The 17301-nt window shown below is 50.5% G+C and overlaps 1 protein-coding gene across 12 annotated transcripts in view; it reads right to left on the bottom strand.

Annotated features, from left to right (window-relative positions):
* The window catches only part of PICALM (phosphatidylinositol binding clathrin assembly protein), a 519981-nt gene that overhangs the window by 123912 nt on the left and 378768 nt on the right, over window positions 1-17301 (bottom strand). For all 12 annotated transcript variants that reach the window (XM_078658455.1, XM_078658454.1, XM_078658453.1 and 9 more), the window contains exon 11: window positions 9383-9516. In XM_078658455.1, the coding sequence (XP_078514581.1) occupies window positions 9383-9516 (134 nt within the window). The remainder of the gene's footprint in view (window positions 1-9382; window positions 9517-17301) is intronic.

Here is a 17301-nt window from a genome sequence, read left to right as displayed (position 1 = left end):
ACAATGGCAAAAGGAACAGGGTCAAGACTGATTTGCATACGGCTGGGTCCAAACTGGGTTGGCGTGGTGAGCAAAAGAATGATGGATTAAACCCAGATCCTTGTGACTGTGGGGTGAATGTTTGCATTGCTCAGCATTCCACCCATCAATTGCTTCTGTTGCGTCTAGTGTACAACGGCCACCAGTGATGACGAGGTCAACTATAAGTAGAGCCTTCATAAGGAGGGGGCATTATGTCCCAGCCCGTTCTCTAGCCCCAGGCCAACATTCCAGTCACCATATTATGTACAGATTTTTTGGGCACCTGCCAAATATTGAAGAAGCATGCAGAGAGATCTGCATTAAGTTTTCATCAAAGGTACCGCAAAATCTTCTGAAAAGCTTAAGTACCAGGCAGACAGAATTTCACCTATATAGAACTTCAAAGAGGTCAGAGTTTTCTGCCCCCTTGCTCCAGAACTCCACGCTTCTCTGCAAGGGACAATAAAAATCAGCTCACATTTACAAACTGTTTCAAGAAAAGGCTTTAGTTGAATTTGTTTGTTTATGTTTAGTCTTTGGTACCAATAGTTCGCTCAGATTAAGGTACTGCACACATAAGAAATATAGGAAATGTAGGTGCCTGCCAAAAAGGGTAGCAAAACCGGACACAGTAAAATATTGGTAAGGCAAATCTAAATATATATGAAATTTCTAGTTTTGGGGGATTACGCCTCCTTTGACGTAGGAGCCTTGTCACCTAAAGATCTTGTGAAGCCTCCATATGACCTGCAAAATCTGGACATAAAATTTGACAATGATCTTTTTATCAAACCTTAAATAAGGGCGATTACACTCACAAGTTTTGTACTGCTCGAATCACTAAAAAAGGCATTAGGAATGCAAACGGTTTTGAGATTCAAGCCTCGCACAGTTTTAAGTTTGCAATGCTCAATTTTTGGTTGAAAAAGCTGCAGTTACTTCTCGCCCTCTCCCACGACCTTCACTCACATCGGATAACTTTAAGAATGACATGAGGAGCTGTTCAAGGACTACAAAAAATATGGATTATATTGCATACCCTTTTCACTGCTTCGCGTGAGACTCCATGCAGGACTGCTGAACAAACTACAGCCGGTTCAACATGCAGCTGCCTGCTTGACTTAGATCTGCCAAAAAAAGGCAATCTTCTCAGGAGAACCTTAAGCAGTAGCACTGGCTACCGACCAATCAAAGGATTAAATACAAGGATGTTCATCTTCTTTAGAGCATTGACCCAAGAAGGGCCTCTGTACGCGCAAAGAAGGTTCAGGACTTCAGCTCCTGTAAGGTCGCTGTTCCTCCAATCAAGTTTGGTCTGCGAGGATTCCCAAGGAAAAATTGGGTGGACGATTTTTCTCCTTGTGAAATTGTGGAACTCTCAGCCGAAAGCTCTGCGAGATCTGGATCTTGAACAGGCTTTCAAATCAAGAAACAAATCTCATCTGTTTAGAGAATTTTAATCAAATTCATATGACCAATGGTCTACTGGTATGAGTGCGGGGACGCTTCCTTCCACAGGAGCTGTGTGCTTTATAAAGGGCTTTTTATTCATTCATCCAGGCAAACATCAATAAGAGTTCAGGGCACCAGTAGGGGGTGGACGCAGGTTTATGGATTTAGAAAGGGACTCCATTGCCCTTAGCCCGAGACTGAGTGATGTCACATTGGCCCCACAAGTGACAGCCTTTGTAAACACTGTAAGCATGTACCCTCGCCTTGGGATGTTTGTGGGAATGGCCTAGCTGGCGGCTATATGTTTTAATCTGTTTATTTATTTATTTATTCAAAGTTTTATATAGCGCGAACAAGATCCTTACAGATATCAGAGCGCTTCACAGAGACAGGGGTAGGGACAGCAGGAATGAACAGAGATAATGGGAGCAATATAATAGTCACTAACATAGTAGGATAATAATAACGTACAGAAAACATATCAATATACAATCAGGTAAACAAGTAATATAAGACGGTACAAGTCATTGATCCCACTACAGAAGGGTTCAGGTAAACCTTGGATGTGTGGATGGCTTATACCAATTTCTTAGGATAGAGAGAACACTGGGTGGGGGCATCGGGAGGGTGATTCAATCAACCAAAGTGTATCATATATTGGTCGGTAGTAAGAGAGTAGCGTAGTAGTGTCACCATCAAGTAGGAGTATAGTGCCAAAGGACAGGTGAACAGTGATACAAAGCGATGCAGAGTCTCTGATCTGTTATCTCATCTATCGGAGCCAACTCGAACCTGACACCATTAAACCTTCTATTGTTTAACAAAAACACATGTGAAGCACAATCGTGCTTCGAAGCCACATAAAGAACAGCAGCAAGAAACCAACGCACATTAAAAGCAAGTTTGATGTTTAAAAGATTCACCAACCACTTTTTCTTTACTCACTAAAAGCCATTTAAAATGCAATTTACAAGTTTCTACCTGTCTGCCTAAACATATGGTCATTTTCAGCTATTCAGTAAATTCTTAGATATGTGAAAAGAATAAAGGTGATTTATAAAAAGTAAAATAAAAAATGGTCTTTTCCATATTGTTTTGATAATGTTAATTTGGTGCTTCTGTAAAATAGGCCCTTGAACTTGTCAGTAATGAATATTCTAAGGCCTTGACATCACTCCTTGTGACACTACTGTTGTGTCGTCATTTGTGAACTGCATATGATGATTAACCGCCTCCCGCACATATATTTTCCTTAGGACCAGCGACCTGATTAAGATAGAACAAATATTAATAGCCTTTGTGAAAACAGATGAACAATGGCAGAGAGGAATGCAGAGAGAACTGAGGAAGTGGGAGTAAGATGGTAGGACACACCATAGAGGGAGGTGATGTGATCTATGGAGGGTAGAAGCAGCAGCTCGAGACTGAACAGACAGTGGTAGATGGGCATGCTTCTTGCTGGAGGGCCTGCATGCTAACACAGATCTTGTCAAAGCTCTCCAGCCAGCCATGCCAGCCCAGTGGCCCATGTTTACTGCTGTTGGCTTAGGTCGCGTAGATTTTCCCCTAAAAGGGTATGCAGCGACAGCAAGCGGTAAGAAGAAGAAATGCGTTACTTACCTGTAACAGCAGTTATCCAGTATTGGTATCTTTCATAGATTCACATGCCTGAATCATTCCCCGTCGTCGGGGTGGGAGTCCCCGGTAAATAATTATAGTAATGTCACATGGACACATACTTAGTACTAGGCCAGAGGCCTCACATTAGTAGCCTATCTAGGTCCTTATGTAAAAAGGACCAAACTTTGGCCAGTAGCCAATCAGTGACCATCACCCTCCTCACCTTCCTGGAAGGAGCCCTAGTCCCTCAGATTTTCGTAAGCACAGTGCCAAGTAGTACCTACTGAGAAGACAAAGGTGAGCCCTTCCAGGGGAGGCGGGTGGGTTGCATGTGAATCTATGAAAGATACCAATACTGGATAACTGCTGTTACAGGTAAGTAACGCATTTCTTATCCAGTATTATGGGTATCTTTCATAGATTCACATGCCTGAATCAGAATAGCAAGCAATAATGAGCACATTTCGCATAATACATCTGTAAAGACATAAAAATCTTATCATAAGTTGTTACACAGTTACATGATACTTACAACCTGATAAGAAATGTGCAATAAATTACCTGGAAGGTGGGATGATAGGAAGAAGGCTCACCTCTAATGAAATAGATGACGTAGGACCGCCTGTCCTACTGCTGCATCCTTCATAAGTTCAGAATCCAAGCAGTAGTGCTTGGTGAACGTATGTGGCGTCTTCCATGTCGCTGCTCTGCAGATGTCGACAATGGGAAACCCAGCAAAGAGCGCCATGGAGGTGGCTACCGCTCTATTGGAGTGTGCTCGAACCTTTGAAGGGAGAGGATGGCCCGCCTGTTGGTGACAGAATGCGATGGCAGATGAAATCCATCTGGAAATGCTCTGTTTAGTCAATGCTAGGCCTTTCCTGGGCCTGCTAAATGCAACAAACAATTGGTTGGACTTCCGCAATTGCTCCGTCCTGTGTATGTAGAATTTGAGACATCGCTTGAGGTCCAATGAGTGTAGAGATCTTTTAGCCGCAGATGATGGATTCGGGAAAAAAGATCTCAGGACAATAGGTTCGTTGAGATGGAAAGAGGACGGAACCTTCGGTATAAACTTAGGATTAGTCCGTAGAATGACCCTGTCGTTCTTGAACTGGATGAAGGGGTCTTGCACAGAAAAAGCCTGCAGTTCACTCACTCTTCTTGCTGACGTGAGCGCCAGTAATAGAGCCGTTTTCCATGACAAATATTTAAGATCTGTTTTGTGGATTGGCTCAAACGGGTGTTTCATTAGTTGAGCTAGTACCACATTTAGTTGCCATGTAGGTGGTGACGCTCGTACTGGAGGGAAAGTTCTGAATAACCCCTTCAGAAACTGCTTGATCAGTCTGTTGGTCCATAGTGAAGCTCCACACGAAGAACGTCTGAACCTGGATATGGCCGCCAGGTGGACCTTTATTGAAGTGTGCGCCAGCCCCGAATTGGCTAGGTGGAGCAAGTAGGGCAGAATTTGTGCTGGAGTAGAAGTGAACGGATGTAATTTCTGAGCCCTACACCACAAACAGAACCTTTTCCACTTAAGGGAATATGTCTTATTAGTACTTTCAGCCCGGGCCCGGGCTAGGACGACCCTGCATTCCTGCGGAATATCTAAATGCCGGAGCTCTCTGAACTCGGGAGCCAAGCCGATAATTTGAGAGATGTTGGATCCGGATGCTGGACTTGTCCCTGGTTCATTGTGAGGAGATGTGGGCAGGTCCTGAATAGAATTGGAGGTTCCAGCGATAGAAGGTGTAGTTCTGTATACCAGTGCTGGCGAGGCCACGCTGGGGCTATCGGGATCAGGGTACAACTCTCTGCTTTCAATTTCCGGAGAACCCTGGGGATCAGGGGAAACGGTGGAAAAGCGTAAGCAAAGAGTTTGCACCATGTCATCGAAAAGGCATTCCCTAGGGACCTTTTCTGGGGAAGCCAGCTTGCGTAATGTTGGCATTTCGCATTCGTTTCCGTCGCAAAGAGATCCAGGTGAGGCTTGCCCCAACGGGAAAACACAGAGTCGAGCGTCATCTGGTCGAGCTCCCACTCGTGGCAAATTGAGCGCTGCCTGCTTAGCGAGTCTGCCAGGGTGTTGTCTACTCCTGGGACATACTCTGCCCGCAGAGAAATGTTGTGTTGGAGCAGCCAGATCCAAATTTGCTGAGATTCTCGAGACAACGTCCTGGATCGAGTACCTCCCTGTTTGTTCAGGTAGTGCATTGTGGTGGTGTTGTCCGTCCTCACAAGCACTGGGAAGTTCCTGATGCGGGGTAGAAATGCTCGAAGTGCCAAGCGCACTGCTCGTAACTCTAGCAAATTGATGTGGAGTTGTCTTTCTGCCACTGACCACTGACCGTGTACTTGCAGTTCTTGAAGGAATGCCCCCCATCCTTCCAGTGACGCATCTGTGGTTATCACATAAGGAGAGACTGGGAGTAGAAAAGACAGGCCTTTGTTCAGGTTGTCGCCCAGAAGCCACCATCTCAGAGCCTTCTTCATGACCTGAGTGATCTTGATCCAGTCGTCGAAGGATCCTGTACTTTGGATCCACTGATTTGTTAAAGCTTCCTGAAGAGGTCGCATGTGGAGGCGACAGTGAGGAATGAGAAAAATGTTGGTAGACATCATTCCTAGTAACGACTTGAAGAGTCGAACCTTGACTCTCTTTTTGGTCTGAAGTTGGACGGCCAGGGTCTTCAGCTTGACCTGACGTTCCCTGGAAGGGAAGGCTTTCTCCTGTTTTGTATCCAACGTTGCCCCCAGGAAATTGAGACGTTGTGACGGTCGTAGATTTGACTTTTCCCGGTTGAGCGTTAGGCCTAAGTTCTCGAAGAGATGAAGGCAGGCTGTAGAGGACCTGGCCACGCCTGTCCGAGTAGGAGCTTTGACGAGCCAGTCGTCCAGGTAGGGAAAGACGTGGTGATGATGCTGGCGAAGGTATGCCGCAACAGGAGACAGACACTTTGTAAAGATGCGTGGAGCTGACTTCAGGCCGAATGGTAATACTCTGATCTGGTAGTGTCCGCCTGCTACTGCAAACCTCAAGAATTGTCGATGACTCTTGTGAATGAGGATATGAAAATAAGCATCCTGGAGGTCTAAGGATACCATATAATCTTTTGAATTGAGTAGGTGTAATACCTCCTGGAGGGTAACCATACGGAAAGACTGCTTCTTGAGGTATTTGTTTAGGTTTCTCAGATCCAGAATTGGTCTCCATTGCTTCTTCTCCTTTTTTCTGATCAGGAAGAATCGGGAATAGAATCCCCTCCCCTTCTGACTTCGAGGAACTCTTTCCACTGCTCTTTTCTGGAGCATTAGTGAGAGTTCCTGTTGAAGTATGGTTAGATTCTTGTGCTGCACAGGACATGGTGGGTTCGGAGGAGGATGTTCCACAAACTCCAGAGTGTGTCCGAAGCAAACTAACTGCAAAACCCAACGATCTGTTGTAATTTGCTTCCAATTGTGGAGGAAGTTGGTAATTTTTCCTCCAACTATGAATTGTGGAGAAGAGGTGGAGGCCTGCTGGAGAAAGCAGTCATTGGCGTCTGTTATTGTCTTTCTTTCCTCCTCTTCCTCGAAAGGACGACTTGTTGTATGAGGATTGTCCTTGTTGTTGCCTCTGCTGAAATTGAGGTTTGTACTGCTGGGAAGAGTTATAAGTGGACTTGTAACCTTGATAGTTGCCACGACTCTGTTGTCCTCGACCTCTGGATCCTCGAAAGGAATTATGCTTGTATTGTAGGGTGCCTAGGGCTTTCACCGTTTCGGTATCCTTCTTAATACCTTGCAGCATGTCATCGATATGCCCACCGAAGAGTAGCTCCCCATCAAATGGCATGTCGAGAACTTTGGCTTGTACTTCAGGCCGGAATGCGGTGGCTTTAAGCCATCCCTGGCGCCTTAAAACTGCTGCTCCCGCCAATTGACGAAAGCCTGTGGAAGCGATATCCAAGGCAACCTCGATCATCTCTGAGGCAGAGCGTTCGCCCTCCAGCAAAATCTTCTTAACCTCTTCTTTCTGGTCTTCTGGGATCGCCCCTAGATATGGGGCTATATCTGCCCATATCTGTCGATTGTAGCGACCTATTAATGCCAGAGAATTTGCAGCCCTGACTGATAGGGCGGACATGGAGGAAAATCTCTTGCCAATGGCATCAAGTTTTCTTTCTTCTTTATCAGGAGGCGTTGTCATTGCCGCTGACGGGTTGCTGGACTTCCGCTGAGCGGCCTGAGATATAACTGAGTCAGGTTTAGTGTGGCCAGTTAAACATGCGGGCGCAGTGTCTGGGGCTTTGTACTTCTTTTCAAGCCTAGCCGGCACTGGAATGAGAGAGGAAGGATTTTTCATTATTTTTAGTCCTTGCTCCCATATATAATCGATCACTGGAATGGAGCGAGCTGATCTCTTGAAGGGTTCTTTAAAATCATGAAGGAAACAGTCTTGCGTTTCCGATGCTATTTGGATGTTGAACCTTGCAGCCGCTCTTCCTACGATATTATGGAATCCCCCTAAGTCTTCAGGGGGTGAATCGTCCTGTACTTGGTCTGGGGATGCTGAATCTGGGTTGGCGTTATCATCAGAATCATCATCATCATCATGTATTTCACCTTCTTCCTCTTGGGTCTCATAATTTCTCTATTCATCCTCATCTGAGGAAATGTGAGGAGGTAATGTCTCTTGCTCCTGACGCACAACCAGCGGGGGCGGACGCTGTCGATGTTGAGGAGTTGGCGTTTCCTGTTGTACCTGTACTCCTGAGGTAGGAGAAGATGATGGAAATCTTTGTTTATAGTCTGAAATTAGAAATTGGTATATGTATACTTCAATGAGGGAGAGCCCTTAGATTGCAGATCCGTTGACGCGGTGTCCGTCGACGGTGGGGCATCTACGATTTTTGATGATTTATCAGGCATTTTCATCACCGACTGCATCGTCGACGTCTGTCCTCATCGACGACGACGATGATTTCTTCGTCGACGGCGTCGACACTGTAGTAGTCGACGACGATGGCTTCGTCGACGGTCTCGTCGTCGACGGGCTCGTCGACGGTGGTGTCGACGACTTCGTCGACGGTGTCCTCGTCGACGAGGTAGTCTTCGTCGACGGCGGTATCTTCGTTGACGGTGGGGTCTTCGTCGACGAGGGATTCCTCGTCGACGATGGGATTTTCGTCGACGCTGGAAGCTTCGTCTTCGTCGACGATGAAGCAGACGTCGACGGGAGCGTCGGCAGAAGCGACGTCGACGTTTTTTTGACAGGAATGACAGAAGGTATTGACCTACCCATCGTCGACAATGTTGTAGTAGTCGATGCCATGGAGAAAGTAGACGCCGTGGATGTAGAAATGGAGACTGTCGACATCGTCACAGGCATGCCAGAAGACACTAAAGCAGGCTTCTTGAAGTCTGTCATCTGAAGAGAAGGTTTCTGAGGCTTGACCTTAGGATGACTCTCCATGGACTTTGGCTTCTTGTGAGGAGGCGCAACAGACTGATCTGGGGATGTCTGTCTAGGCCTTTTAGGAGAGGAGTGGAAGCTCCTGAAGGAACACTCGCTCTCACCTGAAGAGACTAGCTGCTCTTTGTCCTTTAGTCTCTGGAGCCACAGAAGCAGGCGCCCTTCCCTGTCCTTCAATGTCTTGACCGGGAGAGTGCGACAAATCTTACATTCTTTGGCAGAATGCTGAGGATAGAGGCAATACAAACAATCTTCATGCTTGTCCTCTATATGTAGCCTCATTTTACTACAAGAGGCACAGGGTCTAAAAAGCCCTTTTTTAGAAGTAGTAGACATATTAAACACCAATACTCCTTTCTAATCTGAAACTTGAAGAGTTAATAGGAAAAAACCAAAGATATAGGAAAAAACCTGAGCAGAGCTCAGTGGAGACTCCCTTAGCACGACGTGCGGTAGAAAATCTGAGGGACTAGGGCTCCTTCCAGGAAGGTGAGGAGGGTGATGGTCACTGATTGGCTACTGGCCAAAGTTTGGTCCTTTTTACATAAGGACCTAGATAGGCTACTAATGTGAGGCCTCTGGCCTAGTACTAAGTATATGTCCATGTGACATTACTATAATTATTTACCGGGGACTCCCACCCCGACGACGGGGAATGATTCAGGCATGTGAATCTATGAAAGATACCCATAATACTGGATAAGGCGCTTCATACAATGTCAGGCTGTTCATGTGCTGTTGCACTGAAGGTTTACACTTAGTTTCGAAGTTGAAGAGGCTGACGTTTGAAAGTGACAGCTTTATAAAAAAAACACAAGCAGAAAGAAATACCTGTTTGAAGCAGTGGGGGTTGCAAACATGTCCATGGCGGCAGTTGTACTTATGCTGCCCGCTGTGGTGGACACTGGAGAGGTTGCTGTGGTAGATGAGGTATGAGGCTTTGAGAGCTCCTTCAGCCGTTTTTCCTGTGGGAAAGGAAGGAAGGTGTGTCCATAAAATCTAGAAACAGACTTGTGTCTATAGCTGCACTCAGCTAGCATGAGTACTCATGGTTCACTTGCTCCACATCAAGACTGCCAACGAGCCAGTTTACATTAACTAGAGATTTAACACTGGTATGCACATCTAATTCAATTAAAATAACACACTTTAGCTATTAACCTTTAGGGTAACATTTAACCTTTCAATATGCTGGGCAGGGTAAGCAAAAGGTCGAGTTACTTCAAAACGGATAAGTTACTTACCTGTAATCCTAGTTCTCTTCCAGGAGTATCCTCATCGAAGTCATAAGCACTGAATATTCCCGCCCATGCGCGGGGACCCCGGAATATATATAAAAAATTATATATGAATACAAATATACAACGGGGCGTGGCTTGGAGCGCGATGGGGAAAGACGTGCACGGGTAGAGCTCCCGCTTGAGCTCCCCTTTCCCGGGCCATTTCTCCGAGCCAATTATCCTGATCTTGCCGTGCACTGCTGGCGGAACACCCTTGAACCCCCGCCCACCCACTGACCAACTGCGGAGCTGATCGGGTGCCGAGACCCGCACCGGCACATACTGGGAGGCTGTGCCCGGCGCTGTCTCGATATCCCTGGAGACCTTCACCACGCGAGGCCGGGGATCCGGCGCTGCGGCTAGGCCTGACCTTGAGGCCTACACAAACCTTGACCGGATCCCGCGCAACCTGCGTGGGACATCAGCGGTGCTGAGCGGACGGCTGGCCAGACATTGGCTGGTAATAGCACCCTTCCTGGCTGTGGCCCCACCTGCGGAGAGCGGAGAGCGGCTGTGGTCGCGGGCGAGGCCGCCACTGGAGGGCTTGGCCACGCGACGCGGGAGGAGACTGGGACCGGCCCTGGGGGTGAGCCGCGACTGCGCTACGACACTGCCGGGATATTGCTGGTGAGTGGCTGCGGGGGGGCGCGACCTGAACACGACAACGGCCCCCCCCAAACACACCGCAGCTAAGGGCCTGCCTCTGGGCCTCAGAGCGCGGCCTGCTTGAACTTCTGCAAGCTCTCATACGTGCTGGGAGAAGGGTCTGGGAAGCGAGCCCCCCCCCCAGCAGACCTCTGACGGCCACAACATCTCACCCCTGGGAAACAGCACAGGGCCTCGCCCGGACCACCGGGCCACTACTGGGGTATGCTGCTTGGCCTACACCGCGTCGGAGACAGAACGTCACGTGCCCCTTCCTCCCCCCACCTGGACCACCGTGGGGGCGCGACGGGGCGCACGACACACGGTGCGGGGACCTGAGGCGTGAGTGGGGCTGCGGTGGATGTGGGGATTCCTGCTCGCCATCCGTCGACATCATTGGACAGCGCCTTGAACTGCTGACATTGTCACTACCCCCCTACCTGTGACGACGCGACGCCTCGGGCTGCCCAGGTGAGAGACGCACTTGACAACTGGCAGACGGGAGCTACTGGTGGTGATCCAGAACCACCCCCACTGAAGACGAACAACCCTCTATATCCTGATCCCACTACTTTGGCCAAAGTTCTAGGAGCTGCTGTGCGGAACTGGCCGCCGGGTGACACTGCGGCAGCCCTACGCAGCGTGGCCACCTACTCAGTGAGTGTTGCAGGAGAGGCCGGTTGACCCAGCTCGCACACGGGCCGGCACATCTGCGCTAGCATTTGGAGAGCGCCCTCGCCGCCTGCCCTGCCTACCTGCACACTCGGCTGTGCCCTTTGTGACTGGACCCACCGCCTGGCAACTGCTTAACACAGATACACATATGCTCTTGTGCGCCTGAACTGAGTCCTAGATATCTGACCAGCCACACGCTCGAACTGACCCACCCGCAGACGGGCTGGGAGCAACTGTCACGCCTGGCTCATGTCTGGAGGGGTGAAGACGCGGACCGGCACCGGAGGCGCAACACCGAAAGGGAAACTTTCCAAGATAACGTCCAAGATGGATGCGGAGATGGTGACGACCAAGTTGGATAACGTGCTTGCCGTCATGGAGCGACTGGAGGAATCTATGCAACAAACCCGCGCCTCTCTTGAAACCAAAATAGACTGTGTGGCAATCGACCTAACTCACCTCAGGGCCGATCACAAGAAACTTCAGGAGCGCACTACCACCTTGGAGGGGGCGGTGGCAGAGCTGAAACCCACGGTGAATCAAGCGGACAAACACATCCGAGATCTGCTCAACAGAGTGGAATTCTTGGAAGAACGGGCGGAGGATGCGGGCACAGAGAAACAACATTCGCCTCGTGGGCATACCGGAGAAGTGGGAGGGGGCTGATGCCACCCGACGGGTGGAAGACTGGCTACGCGACCTACAGCCGGAGGACACGCTGTCGCCTCACTTTGTGGTGGAACGCGCTCACCGGGTGCTCACGAGGCCCCTCCCCGCAGGCTCCAGACCCAGGCCGCTCATATTTCGTGTCCTAAACTACAGAGACCGCGACACTATACTGCGGGAAGCTAGGAAAATTGATGACATCCAGATAGACAACGTCAAGGTGATGTTCTTCTCGGACTACACCGTGCAGGTCCAACGGCAACGTCACTCCTTTCTAGCAGTGAAAAGACAACTGAGGCAGGCGACCTCAAATACTCGTTGCTCTTCCCCGCGAAACTGAGGGTGGTGGCGCAAGACAAGACGCACTTTTTCACCAGCCCGGAGGAGGTGGAGGCCTGGCTCGATGGAAGGGTAACCGAGGAGCCCAGTAGGGCACATGGGACCACCACTTTCTCGCACGCACGTGGGCCGCGGAGACGCCGCAGGCGCAGGACACCCACCCCCACCCGCGCCCAGGACCCACCACACTGCTCTCCGCCCACAGACCTAGTCCGACAGGAACAACAAGATGCACTTCGCAAAGTCACAGAGATCAGCAGCTCTCCGGCCCCGTCCTCAGCTCCAAATGCCAGCCCGAACACATTCCCAAGCGACGATGAAGCGATCTATGGCCTACCGGATTCCCAGCACTCGGCAGATCTCCCTGACGTCACCCCACAGACGGTGGACCTTCTCGGCTGAGAGGGAACAGAGAAGTTTTCCTTTCCCATAATGCGTGGCAGGTATGGCTACATGGCTGTCACACTGCCTTGTCCTGAGGTGACCAAACTACAGACCTGACTGTTGCGGAGATCCCCCTGCCCCGAGGGCCTACCCACAATCAGGACGCAGTGAGTAACATTCTCTTTTACTATGCACACGGCTTTGCCTGCCACCCTTGCAACACCTTGGCGGCGGCCACACATTTGCCGGGGACCTTGGTGCTGGCATCTCCAGCGACAGAGACCCTGTGAAGGCCCTTCTCCCAACCTCTGATGGTGGGGAACCTTACTTGCAACACTCAGGGCGGGCGGACTGATGGGTCTACCAGACAGGCACGGCGACCCTTTACTAGCCCGGGAGGGGTGGCGTGTTACTCTTCAACTACACCGACATCCAGACTGTTGTTGCAACAGCCACCTACCACCCCCTAGAACTGTATAGTTTACTTTAACTCATTAGAGTATTTGGACGGCGACATGTTGTACAGCCGACCTTTTGGTATTAATTACATTGTTGCCTTTTTTTGGCTTTTTGTGTCCCCCTTCCTTCCTACCCTTCTGCACCAGGAGGGATCATTGGATGTTGTGCTTACTGCTGGACGTGATGTGAGGGCGAGGGTGGGGTTGAGAAGCTGGAGGGACGCTGGAACTGAGGGACGAAACCTGACGGGGGGAGTGACACCTTCATGTATATTGGCTATGACTGAAATCCGAACGTGTACCTGGAATGTCAGGGGCATGCATACACCAGCTAGGCGATATCAGATTTACTCTTATTTGAAACGCCACAAGATAAACATAGCGCTACTTCAGGAGACGCACCTGAACAGGGCGGAGGTACAGGCATTACATCGCAGGTGGCGGGGGCAACTCTATGCTACAGATTACTCTTCCTTCGCACGCGGCGCCCTAGTGTGGGTCAGACCTGGGACCCCTTGGGCGGTCACAGACACACACATAGACTCTGAAGGCAGGTTCGTGGTGGCACAGGGTAGACTAGATGGACAACAGGTGGTACTGGCCTCCCTCTACTCCCCAAACACGGATCAGGGTGGATTCCTGGCGCGCCTCTCCGCGACGATGGCGACCTGGCACGCGGTCCCGTCGATACTGGGGGGTGACTACAACTGTGTGTTAGACACCACACTGGATCGCTCCTTCCCACCCCCACCTAGTGCACCAACACATGGAGCCACGAAAGCACTGCTTCGATGGGCCGCGCAGTGGGATTTACACGACGCCTGGCGATCACACAACCCTACGCACGAGTATACTCCCACTACTCGGGTGCACATAGCCTACATGTGCGTTTGGATAGATTTATGGTATCCGCTGAGCTGCTCCCGCTTGTTGCAGATGCACGATACATGGGACGCACACACTCAGACCACAACCCACACTTCCTAACCATTGCCTGGGAACGCCCACACCCGCCCATTCCCACCTGGCGGCTACAGCCAGCGCTACTATTAGATGCGGCCTTTCGCGACTCTCTCCTCACGCAAACAGCCCAATATTTTGAAGAGAACTCTTGCACGGCATCCTCACCCCAGGTCGAATGGGATGACTTTAAAGTAGTGATTCGGGGTCATTGTCTGGGGACACAGGGACACATGAGACGGCAGTTGGAGGGCGACTTAACCAGACTAGAAACTGACTTGCTAGATCGGGAACGAGACGCAGTCGATGGCTCGGCTGACCCGCTGACGGAGGCCCACACGGAACACGCGCACCTTTTGGAGCAACTGCGCAGTCTCAACTATGCTGCACGGACTCACCACCTAAGTGATAGACCTGGTAAATTATTGGCCTGGCTGATTTCACAGACTGACCGAGTGGCCCCGGTGGCGGCGCTACATGTGGATGGACAGGGGCTAGTATACTCCCAGCGCCTCATACACGAGGCGTTCTCCACTCATTATGGTGCCTTGTACCGCTCCCGACTTTGCGATCCCAGCCCTGATGTGGCGGAATACCTCTCCCCTCTCCAGATGCCGCAACTTACAGTTGCACAACAGGGTGATCTTGGGGCTTTGCTCGAGCCAGAAGAGCTACGGGAAGCCATATTTAATCTGTCAAACGGTAAATCCCCTGGCCCCGATGGGCTGCCGGCCGAGTTTTACAAGGCTGGCTCAGACATTCTCATCCCGGAACTCCTGAAAATGTACAACGCAGCTGCAGAAGACTCCGCTCTCCCACCCACGCTAAATGAGGCGAATCTGATCTCCATTCCCAAGCCCGGCAGGGATGCCACGCGGGTGGTTTCATACCGACCCTTAGCACTCCTAAATACCGACTACAAAATACTGGCCTCTACCCTGGCTCGGAGACTGGCCCCTCTGGTGCCACTCCTGGTACACCATGATCAGAACGGCTTTGTACCCTGGCGCCACACGTCTTACAATATTCGTCGCCTGTTCCGGGTACAGGAATATGCTGTCCGACACTGGCCACGAGCGGGGTGCCTAGTGCTAGACCTAGAAAAGGCTTTCGATTCCGTGGAATGGCCGTATCTAAAGGCGGTAATGGAAAAATACGACCTGGGAGACGGATAAGAGACTATTTAATTTAATTTAATAACGATTTGTAAAGCGCCTGGTGACCCAAGGGCATCCCCGCGCTATAGGAGTTGTAATCCAGTTGAGGGAGAAGAAGGGAGGAAAGACAATTAGTTAGGGAATAGGTGTGTTTTCAACTTTTTGCGAAATGCCAAATAGTTGGGTTCAAGTCTGAGGGGGCGTGGTAGGGCATTCCATCCAATGGCTGCTTGGACAGAGAAGCGTCGACCTCCTGTGCGTGCCTTTTTAAATCTAGGAATGTTGGCCAGGTGCTCATTCTCAGATCGTAAGGATCTGGGTGCTTTATAGGGAGTGATCATGCTACTGAGGATCGCGGGACCAGATCCGTTGATCAACTTATGTGACATGCACATGGCTTTGAACTGCACCCTTTGGCGCACAGGGAGCCAGTGCAGGGCCTTGAGTGCAGGTCTGGCAGACACTCTAGAGGGAAGGTTGGTGATCAGACGTGCTGCAGCGTTCTGTGTCCGCTGCAGTTTCGACAGGGTAGCCTCGGGGGCTCCCAGGTAGACCATATTGCTATAGTCCAGGCGGGACAGTACTAGTCCCTGGATAAGTAGTTTCCTGGAAGCAGGAGGCAGTAGGGGGAGAATCTTGCGAGTCGTGCGCATGAGCCCGAAACAGGTGCCCGAGGTTTTGACTGCTTGCGTCTTCATGGTGAGCTCTGGTTCGAGCCAAACGCCGAGGGTCTTGATTTCACGCTTCGGGAGGGGGATTTCTCCGAACACATCGGGCCAGATTGCTGGGGGGATGGTCGTCCATTGTTTCCCCAGGAGCATCACTTCCGTCTTTGACCCATTTAATTTTAATGATGAGTCACTCATCCAGTTGTGGATTTCTGTGAGACAGTTGGTCAAATTCTCTGGGTGGTCGATTAGTTGTGATAGAGAGACGACCAGTTGAGTGTCATCAGCGTAGCTTACCATTTTTATCTCAAATGGTATCACCACGTCCTCAAGGGGGGCCATATATGCATTGAAAAGCGTCGGGCTCAGGGAGGAACCCTGAGGGACCCCGCTTGTGAGGGGGAGCGTGGACGAGTGATGATTGTCGTCCCATACCTGGAACGTACGTCCAGTAAGGAAGGATTCGATCCAGCTAAGAGCCGTCCTGGAGAGCCCTGCTGCCGCGAGTCGATGAAGAAGGACACGGTGGTTGACTGTGTCGAAGGCTGCGCTGAGATCCAGGAGGATCACTGCCACTGACCCTCCTGAATCCAGGATGCGCCTTGCCTCCTCGATAACGGCAAGAAGGGTGGTGTCTGTGCCGTGGGCCGGGCGGAATCCAGTCTGTGATTGCCGTAGTACGTTATTGGTCTCAAAGAACAGAGATAATTGTTCGTTGACCAATTTCTCGGCTACCTTGCTGATTCCGGGGAGTAGAGATATTGGTCGATAGTTTGACATGTCCGCTGGGTCAAGCTGGTTTTTTTTTAGAAGTGCCTTTACCACCGCACTTTTGCAGCTGTCAGGGACAGATCCCTGGGCAAGCGAGCTGTTGATAAGCTCCGTGACCGTGGGAACGATGACAGGGGCCACGGTTTTCAGGAATCTGATGGGTGCCGGGTCCAGAGGAGATCCGCTTTTCCTTTTTGTCAGGGTTCGTTCTACCTCTGTGCAGGTTACTGGCCGGATTGTAGCAAGTGAGGAGGGGCGAGGGTTGCTTTTGATCAGGCCGGGGGATGAGCGGCTGGCCAGGTGGCTGGAGGAGCCGGGCGGAGGAAGGGAAGCTAGGATGCGGGAGATTTTGTCATTGAAGTATGAGGCAAGTTCATTACTTCGATCGACCCGGGGGGTGATGGAGAGAGGGGTGTTGGGTACTTTAAGCAGCTCCTTTACTATTAAGAAGGATTCCCTGGCGGAGTTGGAGGATTCTTTTATTTTATTTTATTTTTATTTTATTTTATGGTCAACCTACTATACTGCAGACCCACGGTCAGAGTCCGCTCCGGGCGATTGATGTCTGACACCATTCATGTGCGGAGAGGCACCAGGCAAGGCTGCCCCCTGTCGCCCTTGCTTTTCTCATTGGCCATGGAACCCCTGGCCACGATCCTCAGAGCCCAAGGCCAGGAATGGGGAATTCCGATGGCAGATGGGCTGCATGTGGTCTCGCTTTATGCTGACGACCTGTTGCTATATGTC

The sequence above is a fragment of the Lissotriton helveticus genome, chromosome 8 (assembly GCF_964261635.1).
Source record: "Lissotriton helveticus chromosome 8, aLisHel1.1, whole genome shotgun sequence".
NCBI lineage: Eukaryota > Metazoa > Chordata > Amphibia > Caudata > Salamandridae > Lissotriton > Lissotriton helveticus.
The sequence above is the reverse complement of the archived record's forward strand: the minus strand, read 5'-3'. Positions and strand labels throughout refer to the sequence as shown.